The sequence below is a fragment of the Ammospiza caudacuta genome, chromosome 8 (genome assembly GCF_027887145.1).
Source record: "Ammospiza caudacuta isolate bAmmCau1 chromosome 8, bAmmCau1.pri, whole genome shotgun sequence".
Taxonomy (NCBI): Eukaryota; Metazoa; Chordata; class Aves; order Passeriformes; family Passerellidae; genus Ammospiza; species Ammospiza caudacuta.
In genome coordinates, this window is record NC_080600.1 from 18,502,731 (window position 1) to 18,522,037 (window position 19,307).

Consider the following 19,307-nt stretch of genomic DNA (forward strand, 5'->3'; position numbering starts at 1 on the left):
CGTAATGCCTTTTTAATATTATCGTAGTGCCTTAACCATGTGTCCATGCTACTTCAGAAAGACAAGGAGCACAGTGCTTGTCGCTTAGCAAGTGAAGCAAGGGCTCCACGGTTAGGTAGCACACAGGCACTGTAGCAAGTATGGCTGTTTCCCTGCTTCCCTTCATCCCATGGGCCTGGGACTGTGCTACAGCAAAGTAGTGAATGAAGATCTGATTACAGGGCAGAAACAAGCAAGCCGTTAGCAAGCTGAGCAGCTCCAGCAGAACTAAATGTGTTTTATCAGTTACATGTTATCAAGAACAGAAATGATGTATCAGTTCTCTCTGCTCTTTCTTATTATCCATTGCACCAATACATAACAGGTCTGCAGAGATGCATGGCAGGGTATAATGAACAAATCTGAGTATTGCAACACCTCTATGAATAGTGGTGGAACTGCTTATATCAGAAACAGAGAAGGAGTCAGCTTATAAAGACACAGCAGATCTATGTTCTTGCACTGAGAAGCATCATAATCTATTACAGTACCAGTGAAGCAAAGGGCTCAAAAGAAAAAGCATAAGGCAAACAGGACCATTGCTGGCCTAAAGTTCTGAAAACTGAGCAAGATTGATTTTTTCAGAAAGTTTCCACATGACTGGATCTTTTAATACACCACTTAGGCGTAGTTATTTACTGATTTACCATACATAGTTCTGCATAAAGAACTACATAGTTGAGAGGAAATCCTCCTAGTGCCTAGCTGTGAGCTAGGTTGCAACAGCACTTGAAACAGTTAAACTTACATCTTTTCCCAGGATAAGCTCTAGAAAATAGAGAAATTTAACTAGGAGCATGCAGGAGGGGAAGCAAAGTACAGATTAATCTAAGACACTGTAACAGCAATAGATGTCAGGATGCTTTCTGGATCAATTATTTCCTTCCATTAAATAAAATCAGCTCCCACCTCACAAAAGAGAGCCCTGACTATCAGCAGGCAGCGTTCATTTCACAACAATTTCTTACTCAGTAATATGGTGGAGCAGGTAGTTGTATATAAAACTATTTATCTCTTCTGTTAAAATCCTTACAGAAATTACACAAGAAAAAGAGAAATCAGGAGACACAAAACTCTTAGTTTATTTTAATTATTATTCTGCACAGTTGCTTCAGAAAAAGAGAAAGCATCTTCTGAATAAATTTTTCTTTTCAAAAACTCAACTGCATCTTCATTTTTCATTTCCTGAAACTTCTTGTTCTGGATCTGTAAGAAATTAAAAGGACAGGGTACATTATTTCTATTGTCCAAACTACCCTGCCCTACAAACTAAGTGCTCAGCAATGAGAAGGCCACAGGAAGTTGTAATGTGAAAACAAGTTCACTTGAATCATTGTGTCTATAAAAATCAGGGAAATAAGCCAAAGACACATAGGTTCCTCAGGTACAAAGCAATTCGTGGCTTGAATTTTTTTCCCCTTAACTAATAATTTACTGATAATGGTTAAGTAGTAGCTTGTCTTTTAGAGTTCCTCTCTCTTTTCTCCCTAGTGACAGAACCACTACCTTCTAACTAGGAATTATACACAATTACCACTGTGGAGAAAGCCCACCATTCCTGATGAACCTTTATGCTTTGTAGAACAAGGCCGGATCTACCAAACATCACCGTGCTGCTAACAGAAACAGGGACAGGGCAGGGCTCTTCTCACCAGAATCACATGATAGCCCAGTTTATTTAGATGCCTCTTCTTCATTGCCAGCTTCCCCTGGGGGTGTGTTGTACCCAGACAGAAGGCAGACGCAGGAGCAAACAGAAAAGCCAACCTGCAACCAAGGAAAGTAGGGAAGACTTCACTGTAAAAATGCAAAATAATACTTTATAAGACAATGATTCAATGATGTCCATTAGCACTGCAGAATATACATGTGTCCTTCTGATAGGCAAAAGTATCAGGACTGCACAAATTTCATTATCTTCTTCTTTCTTCAGGTTCAAGTAATTTAGACTCTTTTCTTCCATGAGCTTCACACAAGCACCAGCATCTACCCAAATACCTACAGCAGAATTAGGTACTTAGATCTCCACTTCTCCCACAATGAGAAGGAAATAGATCATCCAACATTCTCCATTAATTTGACAGGTTCTGCATTTACTTTGATCCTTTGTTAATGACATTCATAATCAGTCACTTCCTGCCATAATAACCTATTTGGAAGGGTGAGGAAAGCTGAATGCCTTGGAACACTGAGTTTCTGTTACACAATTCACTAGCTCCCCTTTAATCAAAAAGCAAACTGTACAAAATACATTGCTGTGCAGTGATCCAGCACATAAATGTTAAGCATTACCCAATTCTGCTTAAGCATTACTTAAATGATATATGTCCTGCTTCAGTTACTGAGAGGACAGTCTTCTACACAAGATTAAATTAATCACCTAAAATGTGGACATCATGATCCTTTTTATTCAAATTATATTTCAGTATCTGAATTAACTGACATAACATATCATTGAGATGCAAATTTTTGAGAATTGAGAGAGTATCTGAATATTTAATTGGACAAACACTTAAAAAAAATTGCTACCTGCATTCATTACAAGAGTATCAGATCACTGTGATGTTTCCTGCCTCTTTCTCTGAAATGTTAAATGTTAGCCTCTGTTAGAAGAAGGTATCGAGCTGGATGAATTGTTGCTCTGCACTGGCATGGCAACTTTTGGCTATTCTGGTGAGCACAAATAACAACTGAGCCACCTACTTTACTTCTGCAAATCAGTGAACCAAAGAAGTAACTGGACAGGATACATGCAAATAAAACTAGCAGGCTAGAAAAAATATGCAGTAAAAAAACCACCTCTGAACACGGGAGTCAGGATGATCATCTGTTGCAGTTATGGGGAGCACCTTCTTTCTGTCTGAATCCATTCTGATTTCAAAATCTGAAAACAAAACAACAAAATATTTAACTCTGCAAGAGGTTAAAATTAATGTTGCTATTTGAACCGATTAATTGTTCAAATTGTTTTCAAATGAACAGCTCATTTGAAAAAGTTAATAGACACCATCGCTGGTCTACTGGTCTGTTTCTAATTGCTGTTCTCTAATAATTGAATTATTACTGATAGCTTCCCCTCCCTGCAATGAATATAGAGCTATAGCTTGCCCATCTCAAGAAAAAAAATATTTGTTTCTGGAAACTGCAGATTTAACCTTATAGAGTGAAATCATTATTTAAAGCAACTACTCTTGATCGCAGTCTGTCATGCCTACTCAGATTTTCCCGCAATCCAATTCCTCATTAGAAATATTTAGGAATACAAAACCAAAAGAAGTCATATCCCATTTTAGAAATGAAAGTAGAGCATACATCTTAGCCAGAACTCCAGAGAAGAAACAAGAGAACAAAAGAGAAGAAAAGAGAAAATAAGGCAGCTGCTGTTTGGCTTTCTTTCTAACATAATTTGGTACTAACATGTCAACTCTGTCAAAGTTGGCCACATTGGATTTATGTACAATTAACATGTGCTTGCTGATGCCTGAAAAAAAATTCCAAAGCAGCTTTGTAAGCAAGAGAAATCATAAAAGTTTTAATAAATTGACTTAAAAACTTTAATAGAAGCATCCTTAGAAGTAGATTCACCAATCAATGACATAATTTGTTAAATTACTGTATCTTCAAAGTGTTAAACTTTTAATCACTTGCACCCTATTCAAATTTATTTCCATCTCATCATTTTGAGGATTATTAATCTGTATTAAAATAATATGACATTAATATCACTTCATACCAATATGATATCTATATGGCAGCTGAACATTTTGCAGAAACATGTTCTCATCTCCCAGAAGTTCTATCAGTGCCTCCTGAGCCTTTCTGAGATTAAGGGATACTACTGAGGACATATTCTCAGTCGGCACAAAGGCAGGCTTTGTGAAAGAAGGGCTGTCAAGTTCCATACACGTTTTCACACAGCGAAGCATCATTGTGTTTTGTTCCTTAGGATCATCTGAAAAAGGATACAAAAATTATTACACGCAATATATTATTCCACAGAATTTTTCATTTAATTATCATTTATAGTCTGTTCTAGCATAGCAAAATCCACTTGACTAGTCTAATAGCTGTACAAAATTGTAATGTGGAAACTAAATTCTCCTACAAACCATTCCAAGGTCCTCACTGCAGCTCAGAGCATTCCAAATCCCACTTTCACTCATGACTCCAGGTACTAAAGTTAATTTGCAATGGTTAAGACTGCCTATGTTTAAATGCACACCTACTGTTAAACTGTTGCCACCATGGGGCCCAAGACAATAAGCTTGATTCCCTAGAGCACACCCAGATCACTCAGATCACCATCACTACATTAACTTTGTCTTGAGGACTTCAAATTTAATATTAATCATGCTTGTGTTCTTTAATTTCTAATCTGCTAATACAATTACAGCAAATTACATACACAGGCAGACATCCTGTTTAAAAGAAGAACATGACAAAGTAAGGTCTGACCTGGCAGTACAAGTTCATCCTTGCTGTCCTTTTGCAGCAGCTCATCAAGGGCACGCTGGGGAAGATATCCTAAGATGCCCAGTAAATACACTGCCTTCAGCAGCTCTATGTTGGAAATCTGAGGCAGACACTTGTTCAAGCAGCTATGAAGAATCTCAAAAAACCTTTTCCAAAAGGAGAAGAAAAGTATCTAAGTACACAAATAAGGCTACATGAAGTACATATTTCTAACAAAAACACAACTTAGAAATCTTTATTATCTTGTATTATGGTATTTTGTGTTATCTAACATTAGTGTTTGATTCTTACTTTGAGGATACAGCTGCCTATGAACAGATTTAGTAGCCTGGTCAGTCTAGAACCTGTTTAGTCTTTCAGTTAGAGAAAAAAAATATTTAGAAAAAATATGAAAAGACACAGAAATTTACCTTACAGATGAATGAAAGAGAATTATGAGCTCTTTCACAAATAAAATTAAATACTAGAGGCCATGCATTACTCTGTAATGACTATGTAACATATTATCAGGCACTCCAAATGAAAACTTACAGATGCTTTTGGACTCTGGGAACATGGTTGAGTCGTGAATACACTCGAAGAACAGTCAAAAGGTTTTTCAAGTTAAGGAAATCAGGGTCTTCTGTCACCTTCTCAGCAAAAATATCCAGCAACTCAGTAGGCTGAAAGCCAAGTGTCTCACAGGAAGAGAGAAAAAGGATAATCTAAAAGAAAAGATAGTTTTATAAGTCAAAAAAAACCCCAAAGAAGTTGATCCTACCTGTTGATTTCATAGAAGACATTTTAAATGAAAGCAAATTTTTCAAAATTTTTGTTTCTTTACTTATCAATAAATAGAACAGCATTTTAAAAATGTAACAGCTTCATCAGATTGGTATTCATAAACATTTGTTCTCCAAAGATCAAGGACAAACATGAAGAAAGGTAAGATGGAAGCATCAAATACTCTATTAGTATTGCTATAAATTATTTGGTCTCAAAAAATTTACCTGTCTTTTGTCCCAAAGGTAGGCAGTAGAATGAATATAGTCTGCTAAAGCTGAAAACAGTTTCACATTACGGTACTGGACAGTGTGACAAGCTTCCAGAATGAGAATTAACTGCCGAAATGGAACATCGTGGACATTTTCTGCAACAGAAGATCAATGAAGGACAAATCATAAAAAGCAATGGGAGCTGTAGGTTGGAGACATTGAGACATTGCAGGAACAGTTTGGTTAAGGGGTGGAGGAAGGGAAAAATATGATAAGAAACTGTGGAAGACTCTGACTAGCTAGGCAAAGCTTGAATGAGCTAAAACACATTAAAAAACTGAGAGACAGAAGAAAGCAAACTGAGCCAGAATCAAGCTACAATACATCAATCAGCAAAAGGGAACAAATTAACAAAATAAGTAAGAAGATTGTGTTCCCAGGATGTCTTCTGTTCCAGGATTTTTGATTTTCAGCATGCACCAAAAAAATGCTGAAGAAAGTCACTGCTCCCTCTGTGTATGCCACCTGACCTATGTGCTGAGTTTGGTGGAAATCCTATGGGAGAAGGCAGGATGTGCAATTAAAGATTGTGCCCTAACATATATGAATAACCAGGACAAATAAAAACTGTACAAGCAGCCTCAACATTTCTGGGTAATTTCTATTAAGAATGCTATTTTGCTACTTTCATGCTTTTTGAGACACAAATTCTTATGTATTTTAAGCATGAATCAACACATACTGACCACATATACTTAAGCAATGTTTTGGAAAGGTACAGAGAGAGGTGAAAGCATTAGCTTTCATTTAATATTTTTGTGGGATACAGCATGAGGCTATTAAGCAGTACTCAATAATTAAATCCAGTAATCAAGGAAACGCTATTTTCCCTTTAGTTTACCAACTAATTACACTAAGTCACCAATCCATCCTGTAAGTTGCCAATTTCCAATTCAGATTTGTTATAAAATTTTATTTGAAATCTCTTTTCCTTGCTAAATTAAATTCTTTTTCTTAAATATGTGTACAGAAAAAATTAAAGAAAAATATGTAAGTCAGATAAATGTTAAGAAGGGCAGAGCTGACAGGAGCTATTTGCTTTTATTATTGATCATTAATTTTCTGTCCTGCTGCTTGTCAAATGGCTCCACATAACTAAAATATCCTGTAAAACAAAGACGTTTCCTGAGTTTTAAAGGAAATCAGAAAAGGGAGATGAGACAATAATTAGGAAGAATTTGGTATAAGGAAGGGAAATTTAATTAACATATTTTTTTCTTACCTTGGATCTTTTTACTGCAGGGATTCAGGATTGGAAGGGAACAATAATTCATTGCAGCAAGAGCCAAAAACATACGCAGCGCATTCGGAAAAGTCAAACCATCTATTTCTCTCAGAACTGCCATCTAAAGTGAACCAGAGTTTATTAAATCCTTCATTCTTCAGGTATATTATCATTGCTTTCTGGTGAAGACATTATCACCAAAACTTTCCCAAAGTCCTTAGTTCAGATTTATAGGAAAGAAAAAGAAGCAAAAAACAGTAAAAGCATATAATAACTACTGTAAATTTCTTAATACACAATTATAGCAGGTCAAGTGGTCCAGAAATGTGTCACTACACAAGTTCCCAGTAATTTGCCTTTATAAGGTTATTTTAAAAGAAAAAAGCCTCCTTAAAGGTCATTTCCAAATCAGGTGAATACACATCTTCTACCAACTTTTAAGAAAGAAGCAGAAATAAAATAGACACAGTTAACTTAAAAGTTCATAGCAGTCCAATTATGGTTTTGCATGTGCATGAAAACTGTAAGCCTCCAAAGTGATTTAACAGTATGTGAGTGGCCTGTATTTTACATAAACACCCAGCTACAAATGTAGACTGAGGCAGAGTCAGCTCTGATGCCAGAAGGGAGACTTCATGTATAAAAGCCATCATTAGCTTGATATAAATGAGAGTAACAATGAAACTACAAATTGACTGTTAAAATACACTATTTTCACTGTATACATATCAGAGATTAAATACAAAATTCATCTAAAATAAATTGCCCTGTAAAAAAAATAGCACCCTGTGGGCTCAGAATATTACGTGCTCTCTGTAGTTAACAAGTGCAAATGTTATTTTCCTCTCAGTTTTATGATGTTTCATGAATGTTATTAAAACCTCTAACATCAGAACCCTACAGTTATGTGATGAAAACACCAGTAGGCCCTGTTTGAAAAAAGGTTTCCAAAAGGATTTTTAAATCATGGGACAAATCCCAGTAACCCTGCCATAATACCTACAGCCTGCTCCCAGCCATTGTATTTCCCAGGGGACCTACCACATACACAGGAAAGCAATACCATGAGCTTGGGGAGTCCTGGCATCTCACTGCCTCCAGTCCTCCTGCCCTGTACAGTTACTGGACTTGGCCTCAGCACAGACCACTTTCCTGTCACCTTCTTCAGCCACAGGCTGGGCAAGGAAACCAGGAAACAGCCTGTGAGCGCTTCTATGAAACACCATGTGGCCACTCAAAGAGGTGAGGGCACTGCTGTTTTACTGCCTCAATCTGTTTTATTACCAGCCTCCAAATATAAGTTCCTCCTACAGATATAGCTGGACTCTGATGCATATAGCAAATACAGTTACCTATTACATTTTCTCTTTCAGTGTCTGCAAAGAACCATACACAATTTATAAACTATGCAAGAGCAGAGGCTTTGTGGGAGTAAAAATGAGCCTCCAACTAACTTTACCTCTAATTTCTTTTTCAGAAAAACTGGAGCATCTTTTCCCAGGCATTTCATCAGGTTTTGCAGAATAAAGATGTCTCTGATGCTTGAAATGCGCTGCTCCACTAGTAACCTGATGGAGAAACACACACAAGAGCTCTCCTCATTTCAGCACAAACAGGTAAGTACCCCCCAACTCTCACTGATGTAGCCCCCAAGTGAAAGCTGCAATTCCTTGCTCTTCTCCCATCTTCCTTTTTTTTTAATGCTGACAAGACTACATGACATAGCTGCAACACAGATATTTTACACATGGAAACAATTATAAATGCTTTCTTAATGTTAATCCCGATAGATGAATTGTTGTTGCTAATACACTTAAGAGCAGGGACCTGAGCAGACTGCACAAGCAACAGTGCAAATATGAGTGCTGTTAAGCCTCAAGGAATTAACAACCTTCTGCATAAAAAGAAAATTGCACATTTTTATCTTCAAATCATCGATGCGCGGGCTAGTTCTGAAACAGACAGGAAACTCAGGAATGGACACAGACAACAACTGGATGCAAGTGAGGAACAAAACCAAACAAACAGTGCTGTGGGCTGAACAGGAGATAATACAGAGATTGTCTGCACAAGATGAAGATGCACCCCTAGCACCTCCTCTTCTGACTCAGTGGGTGGCATTGTAATTGTTAGGTCTGAACCACCCTTAAATATACCTGTACAGGTAAACATACCTACAAAAATATTAAGTGTCACTTTCTAAGGCAGTGCACTGCCCTGAAACTCATCCCTGCAAACGGGCCAGAGCTCCAGACATCAGGACAGAAAAGTGTAGATGGCACTCCTGCTTTCCACCAACTTTTAAGAACTGTGTACCTGTGCTTCCAGGAGAACTGGCTTTTGGGCATCACATCCACTTTCTCAAAGCAGAACATGATACAGGGTCAAAAGTACTAATCCATGGCAAGTTTTGTGATAGCCTCAGTAAAATCAATCTCATGGGAAAGAGCATTTCTGGTTGCACATATAAATTACACGGGCCCAGAAAAAAAGCCAAAGAAGTTATTCTGATAAATCACTACACAGAGGGCTTGCTGGACACAACTAGTCTTCATCAAAGTTTTCAATTACTAAACTGCAAGAAAATATTCCCAGGCTGCTAAACAATGCTTTTCATCATGAAAAATCAGACAGGTCCCTAAGTAAGATGGTCTCATTATCTCCTGTCTGCATACAGATGAAAAAGGGATAGATATGTGAAGGGACTTGATCAACATCACAAAAAACCTGCACTGGTAGAGCTGCAGTCAGAACACAATCCCCTGCAAAGCAGTCTAGCACCCTTTACCAGTGGAAGCCCTCCTCGTTGAAACTGCAAAGACAGTGCCAAAATTCACCATCTAATTCACCAGCTCTAATGTCATGGGATCATTTAAATCCTAAAACCACAAAATGTATTTTGTGTGCAGACATACCGTGGATGATTTCTAACAGACAAGCATTTCAACAACATTTAAATATGAAGGACACGTGAAAGATATATTTTTCTCACTGTAATCCAGCTTGAAGAGCGCTCACATTCTTGTCTTTATCCATCCCTGCTAAAGTAGTTGCCAAAACTGAGATACATCGGTTATCAAGTTGATTGAGCTTCTCCTGTTAAAAGTTTTGACAATGTCAGATTATTTCAAACCAGTAAAAGTTTCAGAAAAGAAAAACTGACTACTTTTAATCTGTAACTGCCATTTTCTTTCCCCCCTTGAAAAGTCAATTTACAAGCTTTAGTTCTACAGAACCCACAAGGTCTCACATCAGTCAAACTTAGTTGACTTGGAAGAGGTAATGATTTGTGAGATTTCTGCTCTCTTTTAAATCCAAAATCAGGCAGTGGTTTCAAAAGTTAAGGAAATTAGAAACACACACAAATGAATTATGGGAACTGTTTCCATGGACCATCAGACTAAACCAGGGATGTAACCCAACTCTCTCTGATGCTGCACAGCTTCCCAGAATTACCCGCTGGTCATCCAGCCCAAACTGAGGAGCAGGGTTTTCCCACGTACCTGGCACACCCTCACCAGGGTCTGGAGCAGGAGCGTGTTCTGCGGCACGCCGAGGTTCACCAGGGCGTGCAGGCTGAACACCAGGTCCCCGCGCGTCACCCTGCGCGCGTCGCGCAGCAGCTGCTGGCACAGCTTCATAAAAGCCGGGTGCTCAAAGATCAGCTGCCTCTCGTAGCGCTGCTGCTCCTCCGACAGGTTCTTGTAGAGCCTCCAGGCCATGGTCAGAGCATTTGTGTAGTGCTTGGTGGAAACAGCCGCCTCTGCAGCCAGGTCCAGCGCGTCGCAAGGACAGGAGCACTTCTGGAGGCTGGTAAAGAACGGGTCACTGTGATCCACAGCACGCTTCGCTTTGAAGCTCCCAGCATCATCCAACTTTTCAACTTCCAAGGAGCTCTGGGAAGCCTTCTCGCTCACCAAAGCCTCTGCACCTGTGCTATAAACATCTGTCTTTTGAGATACAAATCGAAGAGACGATCCATGCAGAGAAGGCAAAATATTTAAAAGTAATTTCCTGAAGTTCACATTTCCTAAGGGATCCCTGCATCTGCCAATCCACAAAATGTGTTTTCTTGTTGTGGCTGAAGATTTGGGAGTGAGCACGGAACTGTACCTATGCACACATCTGACAGTATTTAACAAATAACTTATTTTATTATTCATTTCTGCTAATGTCTCATGAACAGATTTGAAACGCCAACTCAAAGTAAGGGATCCGATGACATTCTACCAGTGGAAACAGTCCTGGAGAAACTGCACAAGATCACACATCTGTAGAAACAATTAAAAATTAAGGATTAGTTACCAGACTTTCAACTCCCCCGGTTTCAATTGCCAAATCTGCACAGTTTTACAGGAAGGGAGAAGATTTGGTAAAAGACTTCCGGAAAATGATTTGCAGAGAGGCTTTTATTTGGTCTCCTACATTTCAGTCAAATATCCCAGCACAAGGGCAGCTCTTGCTTCCTCCTTGCTGCTCTACCGGGAAGCAGAGTCTTTTCCTTAAGGACCTTTCCCCAAGTACACGCGTCTCCCACCAGGGCTCTGGAGGGTCCCTGCAGACTTTCAGCAGCGGGTAACGGGATCCCACCCGCCAGCCTGCCCCAGCCTGCCTGCCATCCCACGGGACAGCCGCCCTCCCGGCACATCCGCGGGCGCTCGCTCTCCCGGTGCCGGGGACAAGCCGCTGGCTTTCGGGATCCCTTCCCGCTGGCCCTGGGGGCGCTGCCCAGCAGGGCGGGACAGTACACGAGGACAGAGGTCTTTCGGCGGCTCCGCAGCGGCTCGGAGCACGCCGGAGGAACGGCGGCGCTAGCGCCGAGCAGGGCCGGGGCTCCCGCGGCCGCGTTACCTCGCACGCGCACCGCCGTGACACCGGGCCCGGCGCGCCGCCAGCTCCCGGCGGGCCGCGCGGGACGGACGGCGCGGGCCGAGGGACAAACTGCTGCGGCGCGCGGCGCGTTGCTGAGCGACGCCAAAGCGACCGTTGGAGGGCGGCGCGCGCATGGCCAAGTTCGTGGTGGCGGGTGAGGGGAGAGCCGGGAGCCGGGTGGGGCAGCACCGGCGGCGGTGGAACCTTGTACCGAGAGCCGGGCAGGGCAGCTCCGGCAGCGGCACCTTGTACCGAGAGCCGGGCAGGGCAGCTCCGGCAGCGGCACCTTGTACCGAGAGCCGGGCGGGGCACCTCCGGCAGCGGCACCTTGCGCCGGGACCCGGGCGGGGCAGCTCCGGCAGCGGCGCCTTGCACCGGGACCCGGGCGGGGCAGCTCCGGCAGCGGCACCTTGTACCGAGAGCCGGGTACCGGGAGCCGGGCAGGGCAGCTCTCCGTGCTTGCAGCAGTGGCCCTGTCTGCAGGCTTACCCCCGTGCCCCTTTGCGGCTCTCCGGGAGCCGTGTCCGCACGGAGCGCAGCCTCAGGCGGTCCCGGGTCAGCGCTCCCCCTCATCCCGCCGATGAGGCGTCAGCATCTCTGCTGCTGTGCTCCCAGGAGTGGCCTCCTCGGCCCCTTGGACGCTGGCTCGGGAATGTTTTTCACCTGCAGAATTACTCTTCCTTAGCTAGCTCACAATAAACGATGTTTGGTCTTTTAAGCCCGTATCAGTGAATGACAAAACCATCCAATTGTGCTGCTGTTGCTGTTTGCAGGTAAGGCAAACTGCCCTTACTATGCCAAAGCTGAACTCCTGGCTGACTATCTCCAGACTAACTTGCCCAACTTCAGGGTTCACAAGATTACTCAGCACCCTGACAAGTGGGAGGTAAGAGATTGTAAATCAAGTAGCTGGTAGGTGCTCCAGTGCTCTACAAACCAAGAAATGTGCTTATCTGCAGTATGTTTCTTCTTCTCCTGTATAAGTGGTTTGCTCTGTAGATAGAGGTGCTGCAGAAGCATCTGTGGCTGTGAGAGCCAGGCAGAGGAAAGGTTACAATGTTTCGAGCAACTGACATCTCTGAGTTTTACTACAGAAAACGGGCACAAAGTGTGGACCAGCCTCAACTCTATTATGTCAATAAAAAGTTCAAGGTGGTTTTACTTGCTTGCTTGGTTTTCTGGGGTATTTTTAAAGTATAAATGGCCGTTCAGACTGTAAATCTTTTGCTCACTGTGATTACATATACCTTCAGAGTTCTTTCTTGTCAAGAGCCTTTGTGGCATTCAAGGGCTTTGAATTACAGTGGAAGTATGAAGTTAAATATCACATATTTGTTTACAGTGTGGATGGGCCTGTCTGAGTATACTTATGTCATAGACATGCTGCCTATAAGGCTCAGAAAAAAACTGCAGTCTTACTCCATGAAATAGACAGTACTGTGGTATTTATTACCTTGTGTATTTTGCTTTACACCTCCACCAAGTAACTCAAACAGTTAAGTGAGAAGCAATTAACCTCTTCATCTTACTTACCTTCTGTGGCTCAGTAAGAATCCTCAGGTTACTCTCTGCTTCACAACATTGCTGTCTTCTGTACCACTAAGACAACTAAGTGAAATCCAGACCTGGAGGTGAGCTATCCCACTGTATCACCATACCTTGCTTTGTGTTATTCCTGCATTTTGTACCCACTGGGAATTAAATTCTGAAGCACCTTGTAATTATATATTGAGAGGAAATAGTAAGAAATGCTTGTAGTTGTAATGTTTAAATGTTATCAGATGTGATGTATTAAAACATCTGGTGGGGATGTCATCAGCAGTGGCTTCATGACATTTGTGAAACAAATGGATGGAAACACAGACAGTCTCCTATCATTTGGAGAGAACTGTTGGACCGTGGAGGGAAGGGTCAGCTTCTGGGAGGACTGAATGATTTTCTGGAATATGCTCAGGTAATAAGCTGCCTTTAATACTGTAAGCCCATGTTGTACAACATTGTTGTTCCTTTTTCCTCCTTCAAACATAAAATAAAGCAATTGTTAATGTTACCTTGATGGGTTTGGACTGCCATTTGCTTAGGGATCATCCTTTTTGTTCTTAGAAGTTTTATGGCATCACTTCAATGATGCTGAGTGAGGAGATGTTAGCCATTGCTGAGGAGAACCTGCAGGCACATCTTGAAATTGTAAAAGAGGATGAAGAGATTAAAAGTCTTATCAATCCTATGCAGATCTGGATTACCAGGTGAGAGTGAAGAGAGTATCTGTGAACTTTTACTCTGTTCAGAAGAATGCACTTTTTCCTATCACATATAACAGGTGTAACCATCTGAAGTTAATCACAAATCCCTGTAATTTCATGAATTTACTTGGTTCTGCACCCTCACTATTAGTATTTAACTTAGCAATTGGTATATGACTTAGAAATAATTTATGGTTTTGTTATGTTCTACACCAGTTCAAAATGAGGGGTATGAACAGGCATCATTTGGACCTCAGATCAGTTTAGGGAAAAACAAGTATAAGCTAGAAATAAGCGAGAAATTCTCTAGCAAAATAAGCTAGAAATTTTATGGTGCAGCTATCTTGCATTAAATGTTGTTGGAAATATTAGAGTAGGTAAAGAGTAGGTCTTTACTTCTAGAAATTCCTGTATTTCTAATGGTCCTAATAGAGCACCTTAAAAAATTGTGGTTCTATAAAGACATAAATTTTAAGTGGTGGCATTGACTGAAATGCACAGGATGGAGAAGACTTCAAATGAAAGGCTTCAGGAATGAAAGGAGGACCCAACTCTTAATTCTTAACCTGTTAAAATGACAAAAGGAGCAGTAAAGGGTACAAGCTAATGGTATCTTTTAAGTGCAATCCAGTACAAAATAAACACCTTTGTCTTTATGTAATACTTCCAAGCAAGCAGTGGTTCATTGTTAACTGTAACTTTTCTACATGCTCTCTTACCAGTGCATCAGCTCCAATCTGTTATCATCTGATCCCGCTGTTGGCAAATGGAGAAGTGTTTGGGATGACCACAGAAATCAGTATCCATTTGCTTGACACTGAGCAGTTTAAGGAAATGCTTCACGGTATGGTAATGGAAGCTGAAGACATGGCATTCCCACTTCTCCGCAGTATTTCAGAGCACACAAAAACAGATCAGGCTTTTATTGATGCTGATGTTATCATTGTTCTTGATGATGTCCTCTTAAACCTTGAAGTCCAATCCCTTGAGAACTACATCAGAGAAGTGAGTGAGATCTGCCAAGTGTATGCCCCCTTGATTGAGAAGAATGCCAAGAGTGAGGTCAAAGTCATTTCATCAGGAAAAACCTTTGCAAACCTTAAGGCAACAATGTTAAGGATGTATGGCCCATCCATTAAGCCTGAAAATATAATTGCCATTTCAACATCCTGGGAAAGTGCAGCTAAAGCCATGCTGGCCAGGAAGCTGAATATGAACACAGCAGGTGAATGTTTATTTAGCATTTGGGGAATTCAGTGCACCTTCAAGAGTATATATTTAATCCCAGAACACAGTTGATATGCATGCAGAAATGCACAGCGGTGCACCCACTGAATTTCTTGGCTGTACAGAATGCCAGAGTCTTTGCTAGCTCTGAGATGCAGCCCTGCCACTCTGGTGTGTATTTCATGCTGGAAATATGCTAAGGAAGACAATTGTTTTGCAGATTGGGAACTAGGACTTCAAGATTGCATTTGCACTCTGTAGTGCATTGTTGTTTTGGAGCTGTGAATAAACATGACAACATACTGCTGTGCAGATAATGAGAGTAAAGTAGAACTGTGTTGTAGTATTATTTTGAGGTTAATTAACTTCCATTTTCAGGTCAATTGTTATAGCTTTGTTTTATTTGCACAGTTCTGCACTGCATAGCAAAGGGGTGCTCTGAGAGTCTGCTCAGCATCAGGATTCTGTGAGTGTTGCATGGCTAGAACTGGTCATTGATGAAAAGTCTAGATATTTTGGAGCCTAATAAAATAGAAAAGCAAGTTAAGAGACTGAATAGTCTATCAACAGGTTATTTGAGAAAATCCTTTTGCACCAAAGCAGGTAGTTTTTTAAATGGTAGTTTTTACTGTTTTTATATTTGTTTTTAGAGGATTTTAAAAGAAACCTAGCTGTATGTTTGCAATATGATTTGACTGTTTTAAGAGTTAAAGATTTACTAGATTTTGTCTATTATTTACAGTAACATGATATAAATTAAAGCTTCTTTTTCAGCTTGTGATGAGGTTTCATATGTTAGGGAGAACTTGGTTGCATTTTTCAGGTCAAATAATTTCTGCTACCAAGGCAGGGCACAGATTTGAATAATTCATTTTGAAAAGGATTTATAAAGCCCATTTTTCTGAAATTATTTGTCTTTTCACTTTCCTTTGTTGCAGGAGTTAAAGATGTGATTGTTTGGGGCAATATTACTGGGTCTAACTACATTGATTTGTCACATGCAAAACTTTATGGATATGAATGTGCTATTCGGGGCCCTCCTAATTTTCAACGTCCTTTGTTGAATATGATTTATGATAGGTACAGTACAGATTTATTTCTTTCAAGTAAAATTAAATAATTGCTTTTAATCCATGCTTATCTGAATTGTCTAATAAAACATCAAGAAATGTTTTTGTTTTCAAGATTTGTCCTTACTGATTGGCACTGTACATAAAGGAAAACACAAGTTGAGGTACTCCATCTGCAAAAGAAGTTGGGTAGATCCTAGTGCTGTGCTACTGCACTCTCCTGCCAACTCTGTTTATAACTATATTTTTCCTACATTTTAAATGGATTTCTCTTATATCATGAGCAGTTTATAAGAAGTGATAGAAGTCCAGATAGTGATTTAGATGTCTAGTTTGCATGAAGGAACTTTGAAATAGTATTAAACAGATTTCTGAACCTGAATTACATGGAATAGGTTTGAGCATACTAATGTTGTCAGTTTCCCAAGACAGATGATTTGGTAATATATGTGAAAAGGATACCTAGCAAGTAGATAGCTTCCTGTGGAAGGAACAGTAGCAGAGAAAGGGTGGGTGCAGTGAGGGGGCAGCAGATGTTACATACATCCTGGCCTGGCTATCTGGAGCTCCCACTCTGGTCTAGACTTAGCATTTACTGGAGAGCAGACATTTCTATGTTCTAGGCTTGTACTGAACCTCTCACAGGCAGACTGGTTTGTGGCTAGGCTCTTACAGAAGACAGTAATATATCAATTACATATAAAATATGAAATTACATATAAAATATAAATTACAGTAATAATAGAGGTTAAGACTTAAGTAAATGGCCTAACTTTGTTTGACTTTTTTCTCTGTCTGTAAAAATGTCTTGCTTTCAGCAGCGATGTTTGAGTAAGTTTTGACTATTTTCTTTCCTCAGGTTTGGTTCTTTTTTCTTTAGAAAACTACTCTTCCTCAGTCATCTTAGTTTGTCATGCTTTTTCTCTCCATGTTTTGTTGGCAGCGAATGGATCCACTCAGAGCTGGTGTCGGCGCAGAGCACGCTGGGTTCCCGGGTGTCTCGTTGCAAGGGAATGTTACCTGCTCATGCCATAGCCACGGTGCTGCGGTACTGGTACCATGGCTCTCCTTCTGAGGAGATCATTTCTGTGGGAATACTTAGTGAAGGTAAAGCTGGTTTTGCTTCACATGTTCTCTTGTAGCTTTGCCCTGCATATAATAGCTTTCCCCATCTATAATGTTATTTTTAATCAATATTTTTCATTTAATAAAATCTTGTAAAACAAATCGTGTGAGGCTAAGAGTTTGTTTCATCATAAGAACTTCCAAATCTAACAGAGCTTGTGATAATGCTCACTTTTCAGAGGCATCTCTTAGGTTAATGTTGTCTTTTTGCAAATGATCTCTTAGTCTTTTCGTTTAAATGCTTTTCTGATGTATGTGTTTTGTGCAAGAACTCTTTATAATTCTTAGAGCCTAGCCTATGAAAGTGTGTTCCTCTTGTGTCGTTATGTAAACCAATAAGAGGAATATTTCACAGCAGCCATTTAACCCTTATGAAATCAATAATTTTTCCCCTTTTTTAAGATGCACAACTGATACACAATTGTGTTATTACAACACAGGAAAGACACCTGTTGGAGATGGTCCAAAGGAGGGCCGCATAAAATGATCACAGGGATGCCTCTCTTATGAAAACAGGCTGAGAGAGCTGAGGTTGTTCAGCCTGGAAAAGAAAAGGCTCTGGAGAAGAAAAGGTTCTGGAGAGAGCTTATAGCACCTTCCAGTGCTTAAAAGTTCTTCTAAGGAAGATGGGGACAAATGTTTTAGCAGGACCTGTTGCAATAGGAGAATGGGCAATGGATTTAAAGTAAAGGAGGGTCAATTTAGATTAGATATAATTAAGTTTTTTTACAATGAATGTGATAAGACAGTGGAACAAGCTGCCCAGAGAGGTGGGAGACGTCTCAACCCTGGAAACATTCAAGGTCAACTTGGATGGGGCTCAGTTACATTTGAAGATGTCCCTGCCCATGGCAGGAGGGTTGAACTAGAGACCTTTAAAGGTCTCTTGCAGCCCAAACGCATCTGATGCTATAATTCATGCACATCTAACTGAAGTACAAAGTTACAGTAAAAGGGACATTCTTTTTTGATCTGTAGATTGAAAAAGGCAGTCTCCATTTATAATGAGATCTTACAGTTGTAGACTTTTGCAAGTCTGTAGGACTTAGTGTTGACACTGGTGAGGATGTAATCAGAAATAACATGTTTTATCCTTTTTCCCCCCTCTTCTTCAGGTCAGTTTTGCATTCCTGAAGGAATTATCTTCTCTATGCCAGTGAGGCTCCAGAATGGTAACTGGGAAGCCATGACAGAACTAGAAATTAATGAAACGACCCAAAAAGTTCTATGGTGCTTAGCCCACGAGCTAGTTCAGGTGAGGGTTACTTGAGTCTCGTGTATGCCCATTCTGCCACCTATGGGCACGTTGTGATACAACTTTGAGCACAGACCTTTAAGTGTTAGGTGTACAAACTGCACACATGCACTTAGGCATGGTAAAGACTGGGTATTTATAAGTGTAAGGTAAGGTTTGTGTATTGAAATTAACAGACAACTGTTCTGCCCAAAAGGAGATGATAAAATAAGTTTACCTATGTACATGTTGAATTGGCACCCCAAAGTTCTGCAGGCTTTGTGCAAAACAGAAATATTTCATTTAATGTTTCTACATTCTATGTTGATTTTGCTTATATTGTATTCAGAGTATGTCTATGCTAGTATACATATCTTTTGGCATATTTATGGCTGTGACTTTGCATGAATGAAGGCCAGACCTTACTAGAATTAGGGATTTTTCAGAAAATACAAAATCATTGAGTACTATTTTCATAATGAACCTCTTGTCACTTAGTGAGACAAAAAGAATTTATTTGTACTATTGAAATTTTTAAAAAGACTGGTCCCAAACTCTACATTCCAGCTTTAATCAGGTTCTGTGATCTTCAGTCATACTAGTAATTTGTAAGGATTACTTTGTTTTAACATATTTTAAGTTTGCGCTAGAAATTAGTGCAGATTAAAAGAACGGGTGGTATTAAAATATGCTTTTTCTTTCATTTAGGAAAAGCTCGTTGCACTAAAGGAAATAAATGAAATGCATCCATATGAAGCAGAATAA

At 40.2% G+C, this 19,307-nt stretch overlaps 2 protein-coding genes across 3 annotated transcripts; one reads left to right on the forward strand and one right to left on the reverse strand.

Annotated features, from left to right (window-relative positions):
* Positions 1 to 1,099: 1,099 nt before the first annotated feature.
* FASTKD2 (FAST kinase domains 2) lies at positions 1,100 to 11,667 on the reverse strand. 2 transcript variants are annotated; one of them, XM_058809687.1, is made up of 12 exons: positions 11,623 to 11,667; positions 10,275 to 11,042; positions 9,764 to 9,867; positions 8,231 to 8,339; positions 6,769 to 6,892; positions 5,502 to 5,641; positions 5,044 to 5,216; positions 4,495 to 4,658; positions 3,773 to 3,991; positions 2,839 to 2,923; positions 1,692 to 1,806; positions 1,100 to 1,245 (listed from the first exon to the last, which is right to left on the reverse strand). In XM_058809687.1, the coding sequence occupies exons 2-12, from the start codon at positions 10,932 to 10,934 to the stop codon at positions 1,126 to 1,128; spliced, it is 2,013 nt and encodes a 670-aa protein (XP_058665670.1). In that variant the 5' UTR covers positions 10,935 to 11,042; positions 11,623 to 11,667; the 3' UTR covers positions 1,100 to 1,125. The 2 variants fall into 2 exon arrangements, with proteins under 2 accessions (XP_058665670.1, XP_058665671.1); XM_058809688.1 differs by lacking the exon at positions 11,623 to 11,667 and having other exon boundaries at positions 10,275 to 11,116.
* Positions 11,668 to 11,775: 108 nt separating this feature from the next.
* On the forward strand, positions 11,776 to 19,307 carry MDH1B (malate dehydrogenase 1B). The gene is made up of 9 exons (XM_058809836.1): positions 11,776 to 11,797; positions 12,417 to 12,529; positions 13,463 to 13,597; positions 13,747 to 13,889; positions 14,609 to 15,111; positions 16,052 to 16,193; positions 17,127 to 17,290; positions 18,424 to 18,563; positions 19,251 to 19,307. Exons 1-9 carry the CDS (start codon positions 11,776 to 11,778, stop codon positions 19,305 to 19,307), a joined length of 1,419 nt encoding a protein of 472 aa, XP_058665819.1.